The sequence below is a fragment of the Augochlora pura genome, chromosome 2 (assembly GCF_028453695.1).
Source record: "Augochlora pura isolate Apur16 chromosome 2, APUR_v2.2.1, whole genome shotgun sequence".
Classification (NCBI taxonomy): domain Eukaryota; kingdom Metazoa; phylum Arthropoda; class Insecta; order Hymenoptera; family Halictidae; genus Augochlora; species Augochlora pura.
This window is the reverse complement of record NC_135773.1, coordinates 281,607-306,363: the sequence shown is the minus strand read 5'-3', so window position 1 is coordinate 306,363 and position 24,757 is coordinate 281,607. Positions and strand designations below refer to the sequence as shown.

The following is a 24,757-nucleotide window of genomic DNA, read 5'->3' as shown; positions in this document are numbered from 1 at the left end:
TTTTATTGATCGCCGGTGCAGGGCTCTGTGCGTAAACACGGAAATTCTATAATTAAGCGTGTTGTTTTTCTCCGCCGGTATATATTTTCCAGGCGTTTCCGTGACAACAAAAGAAAGTCTCACCGTCTCTCTCTCCCTCTCTCTCTCTCTCTCCCTATCTGCCTATTATAGTTGACCGCCAGCTTCGCTCGACGCACGAGGCATCGCGCATTTTTTTTCTCCTCTGTGATTTTCTAGTTGTTATTCTTTCGCATTTCTTCTTTTATTTTTTCCCGTGCACCGTTCAAAATAGTGGCCGCCGCGCCTCGCCCCGCCTCGCCCCACCTAGCCTCGCCTCGCCTCGCCTCGCCTCGCCTCGCCACGCGCCGTGACGGTAAATCGATGGAACAGTACCGTCGTCAGACGACCCAGGACGATCTACGCGTGCTAGAAATTTGCCTAGCATCCGTTAATTACACGCGCTCGAAACAGAGACGCTCCAACTGTTTCTCAAGTTACCAAGTTACCTTTGTAACCGGTACACTGCGGATCTTTGTTTGAAGTCGACGTTTCGCCGATAATCGAATCCATTGGATACGAGCGCGACATCGCCGTCTTTCGACTGGAATCCGACGGCTTCTAAAGCCGGTTTGTTCGTTAAATTCGATGGAAATTCATCCGTTCGATTATCGCGTGAAACTCGATCGCGAATCGTCTCGTAAGCGAGTCTCGAGTCCAGCGGAGTCGATCTTCGCGAATCGGACCAACGTTGAACGCGCTATGCGATTTTTAGTCGACGCACCGCGACGGACAACCTCGATCGAAACTCGGTCGAGTCGGTTCAGTTTAGCGTTGTTCTGTTTCTTTTGAAAATACTAAAAAGTAAATCCTGCTTTGGTTTCAAACGGTTGCAAATTGAATCGAGTAATACGTTCGGTTGTTCCGGTCAAAGTAAAATTTCGATTGGATCAAGAATCGATCTTCCACTTTGTTGGTTCGCTTAGGCATCGACAACGAATGAGAAATCGTGGAAGCTTCGGGGAACCGAGAATAGAAACGTGGATCCGCAGTGTTCCGGTTGCGGGGACTTTCCACCGATGCGCTGCGTCGATTATTGCCGATTATTGGCATTATAGTCGATCGATTCTACCAGAAAACCGCGAAGACTACGATCGGCTCCAGTTAAAATATCCTCTGGGGATTAATACGGGATTGAGAACGAGACAGGAAATTGGTAATACCAGCGACAACGTAGTTGAAAGATTGCCGGCTTTCTGGTATTTTCGTATCGTTCGAATTTGATTTCGCGGGGGAGAGAGAGAGAGAGAGGTTCGGTGCAAGTCCCCGTCGAACAACTACGCGTAGAGGCCATCAACGATTCGATAAATTAACATCCAATGATTTTCTATCCTCGCGCGGATCGGAAGGATCGCGGCGAAGCATAAAAGTAACGCACAGACGTGAACGAACAAACGAACAACATTATTAATATAACAACGAATCTCTCCACCAATAACAAGGAATAACAGTCTTACATTGTGATTTGTCGGTACAGTGTTTACTTTGAACTACCTAAAATTATGCAAACGCTATTTTTCATAAATATACGCACATGTTCGTATGTATGCATGTATGTATGTATGTATGTAGGTAGGTACGCGCAATAATAGGTATATAAATATCTGATAAAATTCGGAATAAAACTTACGTGCGCACGTTTACGAAGCTCTTACATACCGCAATTCGTACGCGTAGCATTTATTTATAGAGGTATGGTATGTATAGTTGTCGCAATTCATAATCGTCTCTCTTATTTTTAACTTAAGCCGATGACAGAGTGATTCGATTACGATTACGATTACGATTACGATTACGATTACGATTACGATTACGATTACTTCCACGCGTTTACGAACTAGGGCTGATAAATGATCGATCGCAATGTATGTATATCTTTGGTTATCGATGATTCGGAAAAATAACTCCAAGTAAACCCATTATCGATTCGGTGGTCGACGGAAATAAACAACGCGTATCGATGACACCATTGAAAATAGTCGTTTTCCAACATCTGGATATACGCCTCTCGACTACAAACGAGACGTTCGATCTACGAATTGACATTCATTACACATAGCTTGTCGCGGTTCGTCGTGTAGAGGAGGGCACACACAGGAATCGCTTGGGGAAAGCGTCACGGCGACCGACCAAGATTCCAAATCAGATTTCAGATATCGTTTCACGAGACCAGAGCTCGCTACACGGACATCGCTACCGAATCAATTCTAGCACGAGTAATAAAAGTCCGAGGAAAAAGTTCCTTGCCAATTTGAAGCCGTTTGCTCGAGCACCGTCGTTTCGAACAATTTTGAATATCCGAGACCAATCCGAGAAGGCTCGTTCGACCGATTCCCGATTCCCTATTCCCGATTCGAGCCACGCGTGTCCTCCTCTAGCCGGTTGCGTCGCACCGATAACCGGTTCAGTTTATCCATCGAACACGCGCGATATCAAAGATTGCCACAGCTTGTTGCTACGCATCGAGAGTATGGTTCTGCCAACGGATACGGTAACCAGATAGTAGGTACCCGAGAACTCGAAATCGCCACCGCGGAACAAGCGATTATCCCCCGTCTACAGCAGTGAAAATATTCATCCGGTAGCGAATAAAATCATGCGGCATCCACGAGAGTTCCAAAGAAAAATAGATCGCGGTGTTTCCCTTGTTCGATCCCCGGTCCGGCCTCGAGGACCGATCTCCGTTGCTGGGTGGCAACCTTAACCGCCTCTCGCTTTAGGTACTATTACGGATATGTGTGTGTGCGTGTGTGCGCCATAGATCTCGCACCACGGGCATAGACAATGAGACGACGTCGCGTGTCTAATCCTATGACACGAGTGCTTACACGGTACAACACTCTTATCGTCGATCGAGTATAAAACACAATGACAGTCGTTCCATCCAAGAGCGTCGACGCGATTTAAAGGATCCGATACAAGGCGGGCAAACAAAGGAGACGGACACCGTTCGCGCTGTTTCATATTCGAACTTACCATCGTGGTCGACGCGACAGACCGACCAATCGGAAAAATGCGCCCACTACACACTACAATTTTCTTTTCTCGAGAAATAGACGGAAACAGAAAAAAAATCAGACAGGAGGAAGAGTGAGTGAGGGAGGGAGGTAGGGCGGGAGGGAGGGAGGGAGGGAGGGAGGGAGGAGGGACAAAAATCCCCTGAAAACAGAGGTCCTTTTCGTCGTCGACGAGAGCGTCCTATAATATTTAACGTTTCCGTACGGTTCCTCGTCGTCGCGTATCTTCCTCTCTTTTACATTTTTGTCCATTCCGTCGTCCTTTTTGTTGTGTCGTATCGTTTCTCTTTTTCTCCCTTTTCTTTTTTCCGTTGTAATCGCGAGCCGTGCTTTCCGCCGTGCGGAAAGGCCCCGCGAAGCATCCGCGAGCGTCCTCGCCGCACCGCGCGCGCTGGCCTTTTACGTTCCGTGGCATGGACAACGATCGATACAAGCGACAATCGAAAATAGTTTTGCACGAAGAAGCCGCGTCTATGAGTTATAAAATTTTCAGCAAGACAATAAAATCGCTGCCCCCGTGTATTTCGGTATAATCAAGGAAGACATTGTGATTGTTCGTTCTTTAATATATATATATATATATATAATAATATATATGTATATAGATCCGACACTCCTTCCCCCCGAAATTCACCCCGTTCCATAGATCACCGCTTGTTCCTTCTCGGTTATGTATATTTATCGTACGCGGTATATCTCTCGTTCCGTTCTCCGTTTTCGCTCATCCCGCTTTCTTTTTTTATTCATTTCGTGTTTTCTCTCTCTCTCTCTCTCTCTCTCTCTCCCTCTCGTTTCTTTGTTTCAATTATCCTAGAGCAATTGACTTTTATTAAGGAATGACTTTGCGCGTCGCGCAGAGTATGTACAGTATCATAGGCAGGGTCCACCCTTGCGTGATTCTCAGCGCCGAGGAGACGACGATCGGCGCGGGTATAATTTGCACTGAAACAACCGAGAACAGATCCTTTCTCGTTAGCTGGAACGAGCTCCGATCGGAAGGTTCGCGTCGCGACAACGAGCAACGAGTGTTCCGCCTCGAAACGTTCCCGTCGAACGAACGCGAGTTCGCAACTCTCTTTCGGCTTGCTCGTTGCAGCCGCAACGTTCGCCGCTCCGTCGATGGAAAAAGAAATATTTTCCGTTTCACTCGTGCAGCTTCCGTCGCTGGTCCCCGCGTTCTCAACGTATACATATACGCGGCAACGTGTATTGTTCCCAAGAATGATTCTCCACACTTATAAATCGGCAATTTAGCAATCGCTAAGCTATATAACTTTCAGCTGAAACTGGGTCGCCCAGGACGGATATCCAAGAATACTTCCAACTGAATTTTTTGATAGGCGATCCAGCGCGCGCGCGCGCGCGCGTAGAATTTCCACGACTATTTCCCCGTTGCGCAGACGACAATACACCGGCGGCATTGATCTGTTCGCGCCGATGAAAATTGAAACGTTCGTTTAACCCGCCATCTAATCGCGATGGAGCCGCTTCTCCTGGAGATTTCGATTGCCGCCCAAAATAAAACTGTCCGACGAATTCTACTCGAGAACGTCTGCCCGCGCGACGAACAGCTCTCGCGTAAACAATTTTGCCTCCAAACTCCCGAATGACAATTGCCTCGCGGCGATACACGCGGCGATACACGCGGCAATACACGCGGCGTGCACGCGGCGTGCACGCGGCGTACACGCGGCGGAAGGGAACATATTTTCGCGAAACTCCGCGAACGCGTGGCCGGCTCTCGCGTTGCGATGCGTTGCGCGAAATTCCCATTCTTAATTGAACAACTCCTTTTTCAGCGGCACAGCGACGCTTCAAAAGGAACCGCTTTAATTAGGAAACTCGTGCGTTTTGCCCGAACCGCGCGCGACTCGCCTATTTTTCGCGTTCCTTTAATACGCCTCTTCGTACGGACGTTGTATCCAGTAATTACGATAATTTCACGTGAACTGTGCGCGAAACCCGTCGCAGACATCGGACGAGAAAAACAGCGGACCGTTGGCGAACTGCAAGTTTTTCACCATTTGTTTTATCCTGCGTCCGAATTTTACTCGCAAAGCTACGCCGCGAATATTGCATGAAAGCATGCGAATTAAATCGCGGTGTGGTTGTAAACGCCTGCCACGGAGAATAATTTTTAACGCGCCCTTCGCGTACATGGAAAACGAATGTGATCCGACAAACTTGGAAACGATTTACTGCAAAGATAATAATAATAATAATAATAATAATAACGAGGAATCCACCGCGAGCACGAAAGCGATGGACCGAGCGCGACAGCCTCTGCTCCGAATGAAACGGTCGAGTCGAACAATAGTTACCCGAGACCGTCTCCTTCCTGATGTCGGCGTACTGCTCGTTCACGGGGTAGCTCGGAATGGTCGAGTAGCAGCTGATCTCCAAATAGCCGTTCTCCCCGGCGTGCAACGCGGACACCTCGATCATTAGTTTCGCAGTCGCGGACATCAGTTGGTCCTTGCGACGCGTGTGCGGGTAATGATTCACCAGCGTGATGTCCACCTGGCGAAACAAACGCAAAAACCATCGGATGAGTTCCGCGTGCGCCACGATTTTCGCCGCCCGCTCGAACGTCCAAACGACCGACACCTAATTTCCGACAGGTACGTTGCTCCCTGTCTACCGTTCGCGGCAGTCGGTAGTATGGATGCCCGGCGCAGTCTCCCGATAACCGAGAGACCAAACTTGGCGCCTCGAGTGTTGCGGTGTTCGGCGGAGAACGATCAAACGAATTCCTTGATCCAAGAACGCTACACGATCGAAAGCTTCAAACAAATTTTCTTTTGGGTTTCGAATCGTTGTGTGGCTCGGCCAAACAGGTTTAGCGCTTAATGCAACTAAAATTTTTCTATCGGTATAAATACCGGTGGGTATTTTTACTTACCTCTTTTCCATTTATGAACCACGTCAAATGAGGAACTGGATGCGCAGCCGACGAGGTGCAGTTCGCCTCTAGACTTTCGCCGACCACGTACATGCTTTTCTTGAACGTGATCTTCGGGTTTTCAGTCTGTGGTACTGTCCAATTTCAGAACGTTCGTTTATAAATGAATCGTTGACACCGGTGAGAGTCGTATACAACTTCAATGTTCCCGCCGAGCGTCGATAGCGGCGCTTTTCGAATGGAACGCGTTAAAAATTCGTTTTCTACCCGGCTTTAAACGGCGACTCGGCTCGAACAACGGCGAACCGCTTTGTAAATAATGGAGATTACTCGCTTTAATCGAGCACGGAATCGGTAACCTTTGCGAATAAATCTCATTCATGGAATCCTGATTGAATCGATGCGTAGAGTTGGCCGTGTTGCCAACGCGATCGTTTAATCGGTCGAAATAATTGAAAGGTTCGAAATTCGAGTAACGGTATCGTTTAATAACTGTGTCGGGTCGAGTCAAGTCGAGTCGAGTCGGAAGCAAGCTTGAAATTCCTGGTTCTCGTTCGAATACGCGATCGCGCGTTCTCCATCGAGCGGGGCGCATTTCCTTCGCTGCGAGCGGAGCTAACGAATCCATTCTTCCCGTGCATTAAGGTAAATGCACCCACTCGATATATTTATGCCGCGGCCGTGAGAATTTATGCCGACAAACGGACTGGCAGCGTTTTCACGCTCGAATCGCGCATTATAATTGCAAAGACGCCGCGGTTTATCACGATTTTATTTCACGGTACAGCCGGTACGATTGCATAATTAATTAATCGGACGACGAGGAAGAGGGGGAGAAGGCGGGGGTAACAGGCTTTATCGTTCGACCCTTCCGATGCGAACGATTTCCAGGCCACCCTCCTCCTCCTCCTCCTCCTACTCCTCGCCCCACCGACGCCGATTTTAATTAGATACCCCGTTCGACGAGTACGTTCGAATACGGAGATTTCTATATTTCGAGACTCGATTCGCGACAATAAATTCATTCTCGTGCCGCGGTTCGTACGACGGTTACAAATCGCCGAGCGTTATTGTTCTCAACTGTTGCGCGCTACGCGTCGCGCGCTCTTTCAATGAAGCTGCGGCGAATTATCAACGCCAGCTATTATTTTATCCGCTGTTTCTCAGATATCCCTCAACGGACGACGCTCATTTTTCTACGATTCTGCTATCCGCGAAACCGGCTGGCGGCTACAAAAACGAGCTATTCGCATAAATGTCCACGGAATGACTAACGAGCTTCTCACGATTTATGTACCACGAAATTCTCGCACCGCGAGTTGCACCGCTGTAACCTCGTAGAAAAATGGCAAGGGGTTGGTACTTTTGCTCCGGATTGGTAAAAAAAATGCTCGCTGAAAATCAACGACCCCTCGCGCACGAGCAATTCTCCTTAGAGTAGGAGTTGGGAGATTTCTGATTTCTGGCTTCGCAGCGTCGGTTTTCAATTGAACAATCGAACGAAGCAGGAGCAAAGTATATTGCTGGCACTTACCTATAACTTTCATTTGAACGGGATCGGAAGCCTCGGTATAAATAGGAAACGCCATCGAGACCTGACAAATATACGAGCCGGACGCCTCGAAACGTACGTCCGTCAATTTGATTGTCGTGCCATTATCCAAGTACTGTAAACAAATTGCGTACCGCTTTAGAGTTCAATCATGTCCCGTCCATTACCCAACCAACACCCCCTTGACATAACCCGCAACGCGCGGCGCTCGCGTATTCATTCAGAATCGCCATTGTTCCGTCGGCTTTATTGTCGCCTGTCGCGTCGCCTCCCGCTCCAACGAGAAACCTATCGTACCGTACCGTACCGTATCGTATCGTATCGTATCGTATCGATCCTTCAAAAATGAATCAAAAGATTGGCCCGATCGCCGCGTGGTAGCCTTTCCGGATCGTTCGCGTAAGCGGGTTCGAAGGGTTGCGTCCACCTTTCAACCAATCGCCGGACTCGAGAGTCTTTAATAGGCTCCTGGGAAAGCAGTTTGCCAGAATAAATCTCGACGCGGTAGATTCGAAAATAAATTGAATTATTCGAAAATAGGTCGCAAGGATCTCGCGATATTAACGTTGATGTAATTAGTTTGCCCATGCTTCAAACGAAGATCGTATCCAGTTGAAACGACGGATCGACGGATTCGACGAACAAAGGAAAAACTAGGAGATCCCATCGGCGTCCGCCAAAGATGAGTTGCGCGCTTCGAACCGGAAATTAAACCACCCACATGGTCCGAAATGAAATTGTCCGCGAGTCGGTGTACAAAGTTTTCGTTTGAACGGTGTTAAAGCTGCGCTTCGGAAGCAATGCGCGATATCGACTTTGCATTTCGTAAAATCTCCCCGCTTCGCTTATCGTTCTCGTTCGAATAATTATTTATCGATCGTTTTTGTCGCACGCGAGGCGATCGGGTTCCAAGGGTTGCGTGGGCCGGGCTCACGCGAGAGATTATCAAAATCTGAGTCGGCACGCATAAACTTGATCAAGTACGCGCGAGACTATTGCGCGCGACTGTTCTTAAATCGCGAGAAACGAAGAGAAGGCGAGATACAGATATAGGATTACATCAGACTCAGCGGTGGTAGTGTTAACGGAGTGAATTTCGTTTTCGCATCCTTCGACCGACGATGAAACTCTTTTCTCCGCATAAAGTCCAGCGATTTCCGCAAAAGCCGAGGATGCTCGAAGCTCCGTCGTCGAGAATAGGAATCGATGATTCTTTCGCCTCCGATCGCGGTTGGGTCGACGAGCCCCAAGTACTCTCTTTCCGTAAAGAGACTGCTAAACCGGTCGCTAGGCGAGGAGGTCGAAAATACGACGCGCCAAACAACTTTCTCCGACGCGGCGCCTGTGCTGCTCGCGCAACGCTGCTTGACCTGGATTACGTTGTTTGTCATCGTGATTGATTGATTTCAGCTCGAGAGCGGCAACTTGAAATTGTAAGTCATCGAATACCTCTTTGGGCGAGCGAACGTATTCGATTAAACGCCGATACTATGCTCGCTATGTTGCTGTGCTCGCGTTCGATTAGTGCATTAATAAAGACCCAGAAATAAATCATTGCATGAAATAGTCAAGGTGGAAACGATACGGGCGGTTGCTGTATAATTCAGAGGGAACGCGCCATATACATGTAATAGTTTCGGTGTAACGCGGTCGGAGAATTCGCGAAACCCAATGGCATCGCGTTTACGAAACCGATGCGACGACTTCGCAAAAAGTTTGCAGATACGCGAAACGAGCAGGAACAAAGAATTCGAGAGAATTCAAAGTTAACGGGCGAAATCGCCCCTGGAAAATTACTAACCTCCGGGCTATCTCGGAAAGTTATCGAAGCTAAAAACGCGCTTCAATTTGCGATGTTGTTCCCCGCGTGTACAGCAATGTGTAATAGAGACAACGTTTTATTGGAGCTGAAACTCGAAAAAGCAAAGGTAGCAACCCCCTTTGACGAGAAGGTTGATCCTTTTTCCGTGTGGTAAATAAATACGAGTCGGTAAATAAGCGCGAGCTGCGCCGAAAATATTCGTTCTCGCGAAGAAGCTGGCGCGGAATGTTTCAAGGATCGGAACGTCTCGAAGCGATCGGAGAGATTAGATTAGATATTAATTTTCGAAAATGCTACGTTGCGGTGGACCGAAATTCTTAAACGGTGATAAACGCTCGCAGCGATACTCGGAGCAAACAGATTTTCTCTGCGAGACGAATGGAAGGGCGCGAAACAGCGTTGGAAAGTTTTCTTCACTTTTCGAACGTGGCTCTCTCCTTGCTCTAGTTCTCAAGCTCGCATAACGCGATATCGAGGAACACGGCTACCGTGTTATGCAGGATTTAGCCGCGCTTCGATATGTGTCATGAGAAAATAACAATATCTCGTTTCTGCCCCTTTCTCCGATTTTCTACGTATCGAACCGAGTAGGGGGAAAAGAGTACGCCCTTCTCTATCTGGTAAAATAGAGATATTCGTTCGCAGGGAAATAGGATGTGTCACGAACCACGTGCAGCTTTTTATTATTAACGTTGCATGTTACGATGCACGTGCCCGTTCGCTCGCTCGCTCGCTCGCTCTCTCTCTCTCTCGCTCGCTCGCTCGTCCGGCCGAGGCGAGGCGAGGCGAGGCGAGGCGACGCAGCGCGACCGAAGCAACCCCGATCTTGTGTTCCATTCCTATTCTATGCCTGACCACGTGAGCGTTACACGCAATTTCAATCTATCTGTAAACTCATTTTGCGACGTCTGCGAGGTATCCTTCAAGGAACGCCGGGCTTGCTTATTCCCTTTAATGGAGACCGAAATGGTACTTATCCGATTCCTCGGTACAGGATATACGCGACGTTCGGAAATTCTTTGACGATAGTTTGCGTGCGGATCTTTTTATAATAAGGTGATCGATTTCCTGATTGCGACGCTTCGGCGGAAGTAAAACAGCGCGCTTCTAGATTCTCGTACAGAATTCTTAGCAACCTTTCGGTTACAGCGATCGGAAATTTGAGAAATTAATAATAATGAGAGCGATAACGTTGCGTCGGCCTTTCGTTTCGGAAGCCATTCACGCGTTGCATTAATATTTGCAAAAAGGCAACGATAATCATAACGCCGATATCGCGAATTGGGATGCGTACACTGACCTTTGTTTCGACGAATTATTACAACGAATATCGATTAACTTGCACATTCGATAACTAGAATGCTAACAATGTGTATTCATATATATTGACTCTATATCAATAATAATAGCATACTTTAATAATAATAATAGCAAAAACGTCCCTACGCAATACAGATATTGGGAATTTACTCCCACGCGAGGTTCTTCTAATGACCTTTAGCCTGTAAACTGCATAATAATGGGAACAGTAACATTCCGCATAATCGCAATGGAAAAATGTTAGCAAACGCGACAACAAATCAAGTGGTAATCGCGAAAATGCCGCGGGCGATTTAATTGCTGTTTAAACAGCCGACCGTTCCGGCGAGTAAAGACCGCTCGCCGACTTTTCGCGTTTACGACGAAACGGACGTCTTTGGAAAGCTGCCGCATACGTGTACGCGCGTGCAACTCGATGATAATTCGCTGGACGTAAACGTTGCGCCGCTCGTTTGAAATCGTTCTATCGCTTTCAACGCGGAAAGAGACTGCCGCAAATAATGCATTAAAAAGCACGGGGCTCCATTTAAAGAGAGCCAACGCGCGTAATATGGTTTCGGATAAGAGATCCGACGAACAAATTACAATTACAAACGCTTTTTTTTCGAGCGTGCTTGCGAAACTACGGAAACGCGTATCTATATCGTACGTGGACCATAGATTTCGCGGCGAAACGAAATGCGATCGTAACGCGGAAACAAATTTAATACCGCGCTAAGCGTGACTCGTACTCGTATCGTGCATTGCCCGACAAAATATTAGATAAGAGAGCACGGTTTAACCGTGCGCGGTAATATAAAAGGGGATTCTGTTTTGCAATATCTCGGCGCTCGCGCCGATGCCTTTGGCTGAACCCGCGGCCGGATCGCAATTTCAACAAGTAGTTGGTTAGAGCAGTTAATGTTACGGTATTACGACATAAGGCAAAATTGGATAGGAAAATTGGAGGGAAAGAAAGCCCGCCTCCCAGTTGTTTACCACTAGTCGAGATAGAAAATTTGCTTCAACAAATTACGGGATGCCGTCGGCCGAGCAAACATGCTTCAATAATTCGACGATCCTTCTACGCCAAGGGAAAACTTTTAACGACTCTAGCAACAAATATAATAACGAGCTTCGGGATGGTCGAAATTGTACGAAACACCAAACTAAAAGTCAGAGACAAGATGCCCTTGCATCTCGAAAGCATACGAAGTAAAAAAGTCATCGTTCGAAGATGCCGCGATCCTCGTCTATTTCGATATCAAAATATGTATTTCATATCTCATAGATATCAAAGAAAAATACTTTTGGCGATACAATTTGGTTGAAACGCGGGGGAGACGAATGAAAACAAAACGAGTGCGACGTCCGTCTGCTTGTTAAGCAGGCTTCTGTCGCGTACCATCGACGCGATACGCGGGAACGTGGTCGACGGAATGGACGCGCTCGACGGACGATAAAGCATACGCGTCGGTTTTTCTAGGTTAATCGCGACGTTTCGGGCACAATGCGGCTTACAATTATTAGTAACGAATGGCAAATCGCGCGACGCACGAACCGCGTTGCGTCGCGAGCACGACAGAATGCGAGTCGAATCCAGCAGCGCTCGATGCAGCGCGCGTCGCCTTTGTTCCCATTCTTCTTCGGCCAGCGCCGCCTATTCGGAATACGCGGCTATTCGCCCAATTGTTTAATGGAAGATCGAGCGAAGCGCGCCAAATTTTCCACTAATTTCCCGATACGCGTTTCGAACGGGACTGGGTCACTGTGACCCGCTTGGAGAAAGAATGCGCGCACTGTCTCCTGCTGCTTGTCTCTTTTCCGATGCATTCGATTCCGCTTTTGGTTCTTTCATCGACCAATCTGGATATAACCGTGGCGTCAAATAAATTCAACCGTGTATGTATCGCGTTATTTTGATATTTCAATACGTTACATTTTAAACCGATCTTCCTCATTCGAAGCGTGCCCGTGAAAAAGTATGACCAATGTTGCACAGTCTTGTAATTAGATTTTCAGGATTACCGAGTAGATTGGGTCCGCGACTATAATGGGCGCGCAATCCATCAAAGAACCAAAACAGCGCCGCGATTTAATGGATCGGTAGAATAACGATCGAGCGAACGCCGTTCCGCGCGTGAAACTAGTGTAGCAGAATGGATTCTTTATTCGTCGGACAGCTCTATATTCCATTCATTATCAATAGTTTAACGACGGTGCCGCCGTCGATCGAGAACGGGCGACAGCTCTTCGTTCAGACCCCAACGTGAATTATTGCACGAGCAAAATAACCGAAATATATTAACTACGATCGATGGAATCGACATAATTGATAGAATCAATGAAATCGGTGGAATTCGAAGAACGAATGCATTGGTTCGAATGCTTTGGTCGAAGAAATATTTGTAAAGTTCGATGCGGTTGAAAGAGTAATCGTAACGAATCTTGACTGGTCGGTTCTTGTTTCGTTAAATCAATTACGTCGACTTTGTGACTTTTATGGTTACTGGTTCGATGATCAACCCATCGATCAATTATTTTTGCGCGACGACGCGTACGATATTTTGCCTATGGGAAGCCAAATGAAAAATAATCGCCTCAACAACTGCGTGCTACTTCCAGTGCAGCGAAACATTGATCGAGCGAATGTGTAACAAAATGAACGCGTTTCACAAAATGTTTGTAAAGTTGGATACTTTGCTACGCTGCGATCCATAGCTTCAATTCCAGCCGAAGCTACAGTTTCAGACATTTAAGTGGAAAATTGGAATCATAGAATTCATCGATACCGACCCTTTTATCATCGAAAAATGCCAGCTGATTATAGGATTAGAATAATTCCATAAAATTTCTAACCCTCTATCTGCTATAATACTCTTTCGCATCTTCAAACGCGCAGCGTTGTTCCTCGCAGTCGCAAACTCATCCAGAAGCACGAGAAATCTGTGAACTCGGATGTTGTCCAAGTCGTGCACTGCGCGCCGCGCCGCAGTAGAATACGAACGCGATTGATCAGACAGGTGGGTCGAACAGATCCGACGACCGACAAGGAAAACGGGACGGTAGATGACAGGATAGGTAAAATGAAACAGTAATTAGTCACAGCAATAGCCTGTATCATTGACCGTGCAAACAAGCACAATGTGGAGGCGGCTGATCAGATAAGTAGAAATGCAGCAGTAACGAGGGACTTGATGCGACGACGCGACGCGACGCGACGCGACGCGACGCGACGCGACGGTAGCTCTCTTTAACCAGATGGAACGAGACCGCGATCAAACGAAGCACGCCAATGACTTCCGAGGTAAATAGAAGAGCAACGCGATTATACAAACTAGACCAGAGGAAGAACGGGCAGCTGGTTAGTTAAGTGGCTCTATAGTTTTCTATAGCTACCGCTCTCTTCGCGAGCATACATTAAATTAGATAATACGTCTGCGTAGGTATACGAATCGAATCGAATCGCTCAACCCCTTCGTTACTTCCAAGTATTTCCATTAGAAAAATCTCGAGACCGCTGCGAGGAATATTCTTATTCGCAAATGGAACGGTAACGTATCCGTGGCCTTAACAGCCTCGACAACCACGGACGCAACGCGTGTGTCGCAGTATCGGTGTTACCGCAATCTCGATAAAAGTCTACGTCTTTATGTTTCGGTAGAATCTCGTGCAACCTGGAAGTTGTCATGATCCGGATCCGATGCAATTATCGAAACGAAGAATCGCATCGGACATAAACGCCAACTAATTGAGAAAATGTTGTCGTCACGGCTGCACGGCTGCACGGCTGCACGGCTGCACGGCCGAGAAAATCACCGAGAAAATCAGCGAGAAAATTGTCGAGAAAATACCGAAAGTATGTCGAGACGTACTCGAGCAGTAATGAATATTAAAACACCCGTAAATCCGCATCATAAATTTTAATGAAAATCAAGCTTCGAACGACTGACCAATACGATCTGTCCAATACGAGAAACAAAGGTTTGCGATGTCTAGTGTTAAATACTAGATTGCAGCGAAACGATTGCTCCGGTGAAAATTGCTTTTTTACACGGCGCGGCGCGATTTAAACGAGCATTACCAGCGAACGGCCGGGCTAAAAGCAATACCGTTTGTAAATTAAACGTTTAATCATCCGGTATCGCTCAAACGAATTGAACTTTAAAGGAGGCATCCAGCAATTTACTCGGATCGTTTAAATTCCAGGCGCGCGAACGGCTATCGAACTTTTATAAAATATTAATTCGACGCGGCTCGATTTCTGCGATTCGGCCCGAATCGCCCCACGCGTAGTAACAGCGTCGCGTCGCCAAATTTTTATTAAGTCCACCACCGCGACCGAATCGTTCAACGGAGGTTGCTCGACGAATTACTTTTTCGCGTTTAACGTTCATAATGAACGTGGAATTGCAACGCTTCGACAATTCGTCGTTCCGCATGCGCAGTTGTTATTATTATAATTCTTACTGCACCGTACGGCAAAGTAATTTGTGTGGTTAAGCCTGTCGGATGATAACGCGAGCTTTGGCACACCTCTATCGGCACGGTTACGAACGCGGAGTGTGCTGTTGCCAACGCACTGCCATATCGTGTACGCGAAGTGCCTCTTCAGCAAAGTAGGAACTTGTAATCGATTTTAGGGTGTTGTCGCGCAACTATTGTCTATCGCAGCTTTTCATTCGTTGGAAATTTCATAAAAATTTTGCTCCGTTCCTTCGTTAATTTTTGACGTAGTTTGCGAGATTTATCGAGCACCTGGTCGTCAAGCGAAATTATCGAGCCGGATAATAAGCATCAAATTATTATATTAGCGAGGCTGTTCGCTCACTAGACTCTAGAGGTTTGACGGGCACGGTGTTGGCCGATGTAAGATCTTGTACTCGGGGGGTGCCCGAGACTAAACCGAACTGTCGTTAAGCGATGCCGGATGATCGCCCTGGGTGAACCAGCTGTCGAGCAAGAGGCAAGAGGCAAGAGGCAAGGGGGTGTCTGCGAGATAACGACGAATGGAGAGAATGGGAAATAATTAGAAATTCCAGTGTTTCGAAAACGAGGATGTTGGAGAAATCGCAGAACGAAGAAAGCGAGCGACTAATTGCACGGCATCGCCCGCCAAGTATCAGCAGAAGCACGAGTGTAATATTGTTTCGGATGTAATGCGAGATCTATTCCGATTTATGCGAAATTCGGTCTTCTCTCGTACGAGAATCCTCCATCGAACGTTGCTCGACTAAAACGTTATTCAGAAATTTAGTAAAACTAGACGTATGAATAATTTACGAAACATTTAGATGAACGATGGCACGGGGTCTGGTATACATGGCACGGGACGTTATTAACGCAAAGGCTGCAGTTTCGACACTCTGGCACTCGCAACGTGCAAATTAATTCGCGCTACTTTTCGGGAGACGCTTGAATCCTGGTGGCGCGCCACGGCACGGCTTGGCGCGTTACAGAAAGAGATCGTCCTTCGAGCTCCTTCCTTCCCACCGGTTACGAATTAAGGAGTGCGAGACGGTGTGGAAGATGTTGAAAATTTCAACATCGAGATTATCCCGCGCAGAAGCTACGACGAGAACCACCAGCCTTAATTAAGCCCTCTTTCGAAAGTGAAACGCGCGTCCATTATTAAACGGATAACAATAAAGGCAAGGCTTCGACTTCGGTTGCCGAGTTTCGTTTTAATTAGAAAATGTTTCAGATGCCTCCACAGCTAACGAGGAATATAAAAACAGGACACGAATCAAATACAGCGTCGGAGCTTTACACAATAATCCTTTTCATACGAAAAACATTTATTTCCATCCACCTGTAACAATTGTATTTTCATGAATGCGAATAACGCGGCATTCATTCGTCGAGAGAGTGTTCTCGCGAGGCGGACATTATTGTCTCGCTGAAAAGTATTCATCGGAGTATCCAAATATTTCATAAAATATGAGAGATTCGCGAATATTCAAATGCTCCTGGACGACGATGCAACGCGGCTCGGAATCGGATCGGAATCCGAATCCGAATCCGAATCCGAATCCGAATCGGAATAATCCTCCGCCGGCGACATAAGAGCCTGCTGCGCGTCGCGCATCTCTTTCCGTTTCGAACCGGAAACGGATTTTCCTCGGTTTTGCAAATCTAATTATCCTCGAAATCGGGGCGTCGCGCGAAACAATTCCATTTGATACGTTCGAACCGTTTCCGTACACGGTTTCCTCTGTTTTTTCGTTTCGCTGAAACCATCGGGAACGTCGCGCCGTCTTCCATTCGTCTTCTTTTCGCATTCAAATGTCGAACGCTTTGTTCCGGACGGGAAAAAATAGTTCTGCGTTTCCTGGAGACGTTTATTAACGTTTATTTGCCGATATTAAATTCGCGTGTTCGCGTTCGATCATCGTACTACGAGCCTAGCCCGAAAAACCTTCGCACTCGCGCAAGCTGGCGTCGCGACGCGCCGTAATAGCGCCCAGCAGCATCGCGAGGCGACGCGAGGCGACGCGACGCGACGCGACGATCGTTTGAAAGGTATGTAATTAAAACAGAACCGTGGCATTGTGTGCGTTAATTGCAAACTCACCTCCATATTCGCGCCTTCTACCCGCCATTCGACGAACGGCGGTTTTCTATCCTTTATGTACTGCAGTATCCTCTTGTCATCCTTCATGAATTCCACTTTGTGCAACAAATCATCTGATACGCTATGGTTGCAATGTAGCGCGACCGTGTTGCCATACGTCACGTAGGACGGCGCGATCAATTGCACAAGCACCGTGGAAGTTGCCGTGGAAGTTGCATCTGAAAGTCAACGATAACAATATTCCGTTAACCGTCTTCATTTCGCATCGGAAATTCCAACCAATCGGATCTATGTTCGGGATGACTCGCGTCTCGTCTATCTCTCTAACCGCGAACCTTTAGCCCCTACATTTTATTTTACGCAAATCCGAAATAGTAGGTAATAGGATTTTCAAAGATAAGAATCGATTGGTAAAGCCAATTATGCTTTTACATCTTTCCAAGTCGTATAAGACAAGAATTGTCATGTTTTATTATGCGATAATCAACATGCCAAGAACCGGTTGCGAGCTCTTTAATAATAATGATGATAATAATAATAATAATTATAATAATAATAATAATAGTCGAGTGATCGATTTGAAAAAAATTGGAATCGTTTGGTTGGTAATTTACCATGTGCACGTACAGCGAAAGATCGTACGAAATGGCTGTTAAAAAAGCGGGTTGCCGAAATTACAGAAGATGAAAGCGTTGATTGTTTGAACAATAAAGGCCGGCGCGGCGTTCGCGTGTAAACGAATAATTGGAACATATCCCGCGAAGCAGTGTTGCGAAATTCTATCGATGCTGTATGAAATTCTGTTATTATACAATGAATATTAAGCGAACGAGTGCAACAAACGAAATAGTAATTTTACATTAAAATCGCATTGCTCCCGTTGACGTTTGAAACATTGCGAATAAACCGGTGGCTGCATGGCAAAGTGCACACGACAAATGGAAAGATAACGACGCGTTACATCGAAACAAACTTCTCTTTCTATACGAATGCGATTCGCATACTTCCCATATCTCATTTAACGTTGAATCGCGGATTCGCGATTGAATAACTGCGCCGCCACAGAGATGTGCGAGGCAAGAACGCAGAATTTTTCGCAGAAAAAAAACTCTGATGGAATTCGATAAAAACGTTCGCGAGAAATAGAGGCGTTGAAACGAGGAATTTTTCGAAAAGAAAAAAGAACGAACGGAGGAGGAAGAAATCGAGCGGAAACAATTCATTAATTCGGCGCCGTGAAAAACGAAAGTAATACTCGATTTTCGCCTCGTGCCCGTAAATAACGCGACGCTCGAAACAAAACGCGAGACACGGCGGCGAGGGTTTTGTCGGCTCGGCTCGGCTCGGCTCGGCTCGGCACACGGCACACGGCACACGGCACCGACAATTATTAAGTCGTTAAAATATTGTTGACGTTCGAAAGAGCCCCACGATACTCGCGTCGTTGCAATAAATTACGCCGCAGTTTCACGCCTCTGTAAAGTTATTAATTAATTCATGCGCCAAGATAAGCTCCATCTGTTGACGCGACGAGAGCATAAACACCGTTGAATACTCGTGTGCGTCACGGGATCCTGTATTCGCTTTAATTCGAACTCTGAATGAATCAATTAATTATGATACTTAACGAATACACGTAGATTACATTACGGCCGTGTTTGTCTGCGCCCGTTCCATGGCATTAAACCCAATTTGTCGAATAATTTTAGTTTGATTGCGCCATACTGTTCGGCAAACGAGGCCGCGGCTTTCGAACGTATATTATAATTTTCGCGTAACGCAAGCACGACGCCTCGACGCGACGCGACGCGACGCGACGCGACGCGTTGCAACATTCGAACAGCGACATCGAGCGTTGGCTGATCGACCAGCTCCGTTGAAAGATTATTAAAAGCTGTTCGTCGTCGCTAAAAAGTCTAAAAGTAACATCTCGTTAATTGAGATTGAACGACGGAGCAAATGTTTTAATCATCGGTTATATATTTAAGGACAATCCCGAGGGAAAGTTCATAGGAAAATTTCCGGCGTGCAGGAGACGTCGAATAAAATTCAAACAACTGTAAAACTGGGACGTGTAAGTAGAACGAGCCTGTTCGTCGCCGAGCAAACTTGATACGTGGCTATTAGACTTATTAATCAAGTATAATAAGGTCGTTAGCACTTATACCGGCGCGGCGAGGGATCGATGCGACGCGGCCACGGAAATAATAATAATAATAATAATAGTATTAAATCAACTGATCGCGATACATTTCGAAGTTGGTACCTACTATCTACAGGTGTTACGACGATCTAATATAATTGCAACATCAAATACATGAGACTGGACTGGTGTTCCTATGCCTATACGTTATCCCTCTGCACAAGTTATCAAACGTATTCCGTTCCACCAATTTGCATGGGTAAACAACGGTTGCGAATAGGAAAAAACCGTTCGTATCCACCGTTAACGACCACGATTAAAACGCGATATATGGATGTAGATACAATATAATACATAGAACACTTGAATTGAAACACCACTCTCCTTTCTAGTTGGCTTTTACATTTTGCACCAGGATGCATTCCGTCGAGCGTTTATGAATTATGATGCGCACTCGTGCCGAGATTAAATGGTCGACTAATTCGGCTGTAATTATTGAATATACACCGTCGCAAACTAGTGCGTTAGCGTCTATTAATGCGACGAATTTCTAGGCGAGAAACTGGGTCGCCCAGAACGATCAACGTTTACGCGTCGGATTGCTGCGCTTCTGGAGAACTCTATTATTTTAGTTAACCACCGCCGTTCCTTTGCTACGAATTAATTCGCGGCAGTTAGGTCAACAGGAAATTACATTATTCCACGATCACCCCTGTAGACGTATGCGTCACGCTGGTTGAAACACGGTTCTTCCACGCTTTGATTTTTAATCATCCGACGCGTTGATTGTCTTGCTTATAATACAGCAATTCTGTGATCTGCTGCCTACCGTTTGCTTATTTAATGTCCTCCCGCATTCATTTCCTTACTTCTCCCGACGCGACTACCAAGATTGAACGTTTCGCATTGGCTATCTTCTTTCGCCTGGTACATCCTTGTCGGATCGCGGATTTTATATACGGATTCCAAAATGAATGGCAAAAGTATACAATTGTTCGGGAAGAAGAATTTGTGAATATTATTGCAGATCTCTCTTCGGTTCTCCACAGTATTAAAATTTTCTTCTCTAATTTCATTAGCAAAATACATTTTATTTTACACAAAGGTCCGCTATAAGCCAGACGTTATTCGGTCTTTGAAGGATTTTGGATAGGGAGTTTTTAGTGAGTTAGTATCGCGATGCGGTCACTACCGACCACGTTGCTGTATCCAGTCATCGACTGCGATGGAGATGTTTAATTAACAGACGCTCTGAAAAATCGACCTCATCGCGGCTTCGTTTCATACAAAAATTTGAAACGTGAACGTTTGGCTTCATTGAGCTTTCGAGCTTTCAATTTTGCTAATGACTAGGCTGCGAATCGTTATGTATTTGTGGCATGCGTGGATTTCCCAATCGGAACGATACGTATAAATTAGCAAGGTCTAATTGCATTTGCATTTCCTTTACTTCGAGTCTCTGTAAAAGGGATATATAAATGAATAATAATAAAATGAAAAATATAACAACGCATTGTTGAGATAAGCATGCAGGCTCGAGTACAATTGTTATCGATCCTTTTACGTTACGTTAGTTACTTGTACATTAGAACAAACTCCTAGACTAAACTTTCTCGCGCTCCGAGCATTTATTACCCTATTATAATTACTGGACTGAAACTTCTACGCGGAACTTTAAAACGAAACTTTTCAGCTTGTCCGAGGCAATAATTTCATCCATGTTTTCGATGATGAAAAATTCGAACGAAAGGCGAAAAAGGATTTAATTGACTGGAAGTAACGTACTAACGAGTAACGAGTAACGTGCTATCGAGCAGTTCTTACGCACGGGAGGAATCGAGCATTTCCATGATCGAATCTCTTTAAAACGAAGGCGCACGTATATGACAAGCTTTCTCCGCATTTTCACTCTTTTTTCGGCTTTGGGGGAAAAAGTCCGAGAATACTTTCAAAGAGGTTGCAAAAAGGGGGAGCAAAAACTAATGGCCACACTCTATCCAGAGGACTCTGAAGCAAAATGTAAAAGTCGCGAAGAATGCCGTAAATACTAGTCTAGAGCAAAGAAGAGGGAATATGCGATGCACGGTCGTAAGTGTGCAAGATTGCAGTGTCAAATAGAAGAACGTGTGATACGCCCAGAGATGCCACTGTTCTGCGAATTTTATGCATTCGTAACAAACACGAGTAAGAGATGGTAAAAAAGCATTCGAAACATTTTTTAAATGTTGTTACATTAATTTCTTCAGAGAAGTCAATAAATGTATATCTTACTCCAGTTTGTTGTAATCCAAATTGTTCCGGATAACAAGACCAACATCTCGATCGCAAAAAAATCATTTGGCCGTGTAAAAGTGAATTCTTCTCAATATCTATACCGTCGTAGATACAGCAATAACAGTCTAGACATTGTCAAATATATACTCTCCAAACTGATAATTTTTCGAAAAAGCCGACTTTGCACTATCCCATCCTGATTTCGTAGAAAATTATGATCGGGCTCTATAAGAACACAGAGGAAGGTATTTGAAAAGGAAGGAAAGACGACAGTCAAAGGCTAATTGCAAGCGCAAGGTGTGGTAACGTGGGAGAGAGAAATCGGTAGCGGTTAGAGGAAGACAGAAGCGAACTTGCTCCGTGCACCGTGGTGAACATAGAAAATGTACCGCTTTAAAAATGTCAGAAGGTACACAAAAAGTGTTTGTGCTTTTACGATATCGTTACTTCGGAATACGTGGAATAATTACGATGCGATAAAGACGTATAATTTGGAAATAGAAATACCGAAACATCTGAAACAGCATTCTAGAACTATAATATATAATTAGGAATTAATATAATATATAAATAGAAAAATGATCTTAGCACCTTAAGTACAAAGGCGTGTCAGGTACATTTTAGAAGCCGTGAAGCCAATATACCTGACGTTACAAAACCAAATATTCTCAATAAACAAACATGTCTCGGCAGCTCGCAACTTTTCTATATTTAATAGCCGTGCAATCGAACGCAATCGGGCGAGGGAAGCGTCTATTAAATCGAGGATTCCGGAGCTGAAAACTAGGTCGTCTAGGACGATCAGCGTTTTCGTGTCAAGCTTCCGTGTTAATTCGATTGAGGGGGAGCAGGCCGATTAATCGGGGCCACGCACGGTCTGCGACCGATTCCCGCGGAACAGATTCGGAACATCCCCGTGAAAAATACGAGACGCAGCTAATGAAATCGTATCTATCGAAGAATGGAGAGGTTTCGGTCGGTTGTAACTACTTGTGGCAGTACCCTGTTGCTGGGAGGTGTTACTGTATCGATCACTGAAAGCGCGTGTTACCAACACGCGCGCACCTCGCGCCGTCCGAAGCTTTCAAGACGTTCCGAAAGCACCATATTCGAGCAGGACAACGAAATCGTAGAAATGAAATCGTCCTGTCTTGTCGTGAATCATTACCGGCCTTACCACCCAAGGATGAATCGGTTACCGACTTCACTGGAAGTTTCACTTGGCTTCGGGAAATGTGCAAAAAAGAAAATCAAACGATAAATAAATCAAGGAAAATGAAATAATGTAACGATCAGGTAGTCCAGGTCTTCTACTTACGTGCGAGAGAAAACGCCTAGTCGTCCGAATGATTTGTCGAGAAATAAAAGACATCGAAATACGTAGAAATTAAAAGTTATAATTTATTAACAATGTAAATAGGAAAAAGAAAAATATGAGATACAGAAAAATTAATATTATCGTTGTTCGATTATTACCAAGTGGTGTTCCTAGAACGTGCGAAAATAAAGTTCTTAATCGAGGCCGCTAGCAGATAGCACCGCAAGGTCTTTAAACCGAGCTCACATACTCCTACAAAAGAAAAGCAGGAATGAAGCAACTGAAAATAAAATAATAATAATAATGAAACTGATGAGACAAATTATAGCAACGAAAATGTGTAACGCAACGATATGCTTAGATGTTGGAACGGTGTGTGACAGTAATTAGTGTGTGAAATTGTCGAATAATACTCAAATGTGTACGTAAAAACCGGGAAAAATGTGAATGCTCGATTTCGTAGAAAAATTGGCCGACTATCGCGTCCCTGGTCCGTAAGTAGGGTAATCTCCGATTAAAAAATCTTAGCACTGTTGCGACACGCATTTTCAACCGCGTTGCCACTTCTAGTTTCGACGTTACAGTGACCAAAGTATGCTTTGAATTTCCGCGATGACGTTGCGCATTTCAGTAAAAAGCTTTTTCATCTGCGTTTTATCAATGAAGTAGCCAGCCGTTGCAATGGCTTTCATTCAAATCATGACGCAGACACGCACACACGCACGACCGCGCACACACATGCACGCACGTACACACAGGGCTATAGAATTTTACAACGAAACACTTTTATGCGCGAAATGGAATAAAACCGTGGCGATAAGCTTATCAAGATCGAATGTACATTTCAAGGGAAAGTTTGCATCGCGTCTGAACAACCGTGACACATAAACCATGAATAGAAAATAATCGGTTATTCTTTCGCAGTCCCGGAGGAAAATGAACTGGCCGGGTGGGTGTTTACGATCGTGGGGACGACTTACATGAAAATAATTGGAAAATATATACGAATACGATTTTTCTCCAGTGTGCTGGCCGGTGCGACATTGCTGTACGGATTAGTTGCGACGTCTCTACGTAACTGTTACCGTCTCTACTCTACTTAAATTACAGAAAAAACGTGCTTCTATTTTGTACAGTGACGTGCCTTTAAACTACACAACTTCGAGTCGAGTCGGCGCTACAACTGACCAAGCTTTTCGATCGTTCCGACCCGACCAACTTCCATAGAACATGAAACATAGAGCGGAGACTCGCTTGTCTTCTCCGGTTTATCGGGCGATCTTTCGAATCGGATTTGCTAATGAGTCTGGCATAGAATAAGCGATAGTGAGCCGTGACTGCCGTAACTCTGTCGTGACTACCGTGACTGAGTCGATATCGGAATTTGACGCGTTTATGATACATCGCGGCAATATGTACAATATGGATGCACACATTTCGTTTCGACTTCCATTATATTATCGCGTTTGCGCGATATTTCGGATATCGGATATCCACAAAACATATTTGTATAATACATTCAACCCGATGAATTTGTTCGTATTTTTACATTTATCGTTGAACGCATAACAATTTTCTTAGGCCCAAACATTACATTCTAAAATAATGAAAAACTTATCGAAACTTCTATGAAATCGCATGATATTATGTATTTGTTATGTGTTATGTATTTATTTCAAATTGTCATTAAATAGATATGCAATCTTGTTAATTCATTTTTTATTCTGTTTATTTATTTAAATACTTGAGTAGATGTTTTTATGGAATATCTTGTATAAAAAGAACTAGCCGTTTCACGT

The 24,757-nt window shown here is 45.3% G+C and overlaps 1 protein-coding gene across 2 annotated transcripts; it reads right to left on the bottom strand.

The window, feature by feature from the left end:
• Window positions 1-582: 582 nt before the first annotated feature.
• Window positions 583-24,290, bottom strand: LOC144475581 (cell adhesion molecule 1). Of its 2 annotated transcripts, XM_078191621.1 has the most exons (6): window positions 23,939-24,179; window positions 17,224-17,441; window positions 7,511-7,643; window positions 5,977-6,110; window positions 5,396-5,594; window positions 583-4,016 (listed from the first exon to the last, which is right to left on the bottom strand). In XM_078191621.1, exons 1-6 carry the CDS (start codon window positions 24,000-24,002, stop codon window positions 3,904-3,906), a joined length of 861 nt encoding a protein of 286 aa, XP_078047747.1. In that variant the 5' UTR covers window positions 24,003-24,179; the 3' UTR covers window positions 583-3,903. The 2 variants fall into 2 exon arrangements, 1 of the variants encoding a protein (XP_078047747.1); XR_013494892.1 differs by lacking the exons at window positions 583-4,016; window positions 5,396-5,594; window positions 5,977-6,110; window positions 7,511-7,643; window positions 17,224-17,441 and adding an exon at window positions 23,018-23,210 and having other exon boundaries at window positions 23,939-24,290.
• Window positions 24,291-24,757: the final 467 nt, after the last annotated feature.

Coding starts and splice junctions, on each gene's coding strand:
- LOC144475581 (XM_078191621.1), bottom strand. CDS start 24,002: ATGTCGCACCGGCCAGCACACTGGAGAAAAATCGTATTCGTATATATT. Junction 6,111..7,510: donor CGTTCAAATGAAAGTTATAG/GTAAGTGCCAGC, acceptor GAAATTGGACAG/TACCACAGACTGAAAACCCG. Junction 4,017..5,395: donor CAGGAAGGAGACGGTCTCGG/GTAACTATTGTT, acceptor CGGTTGTTTCAG/TGCAAATTATACCCGCGCCG.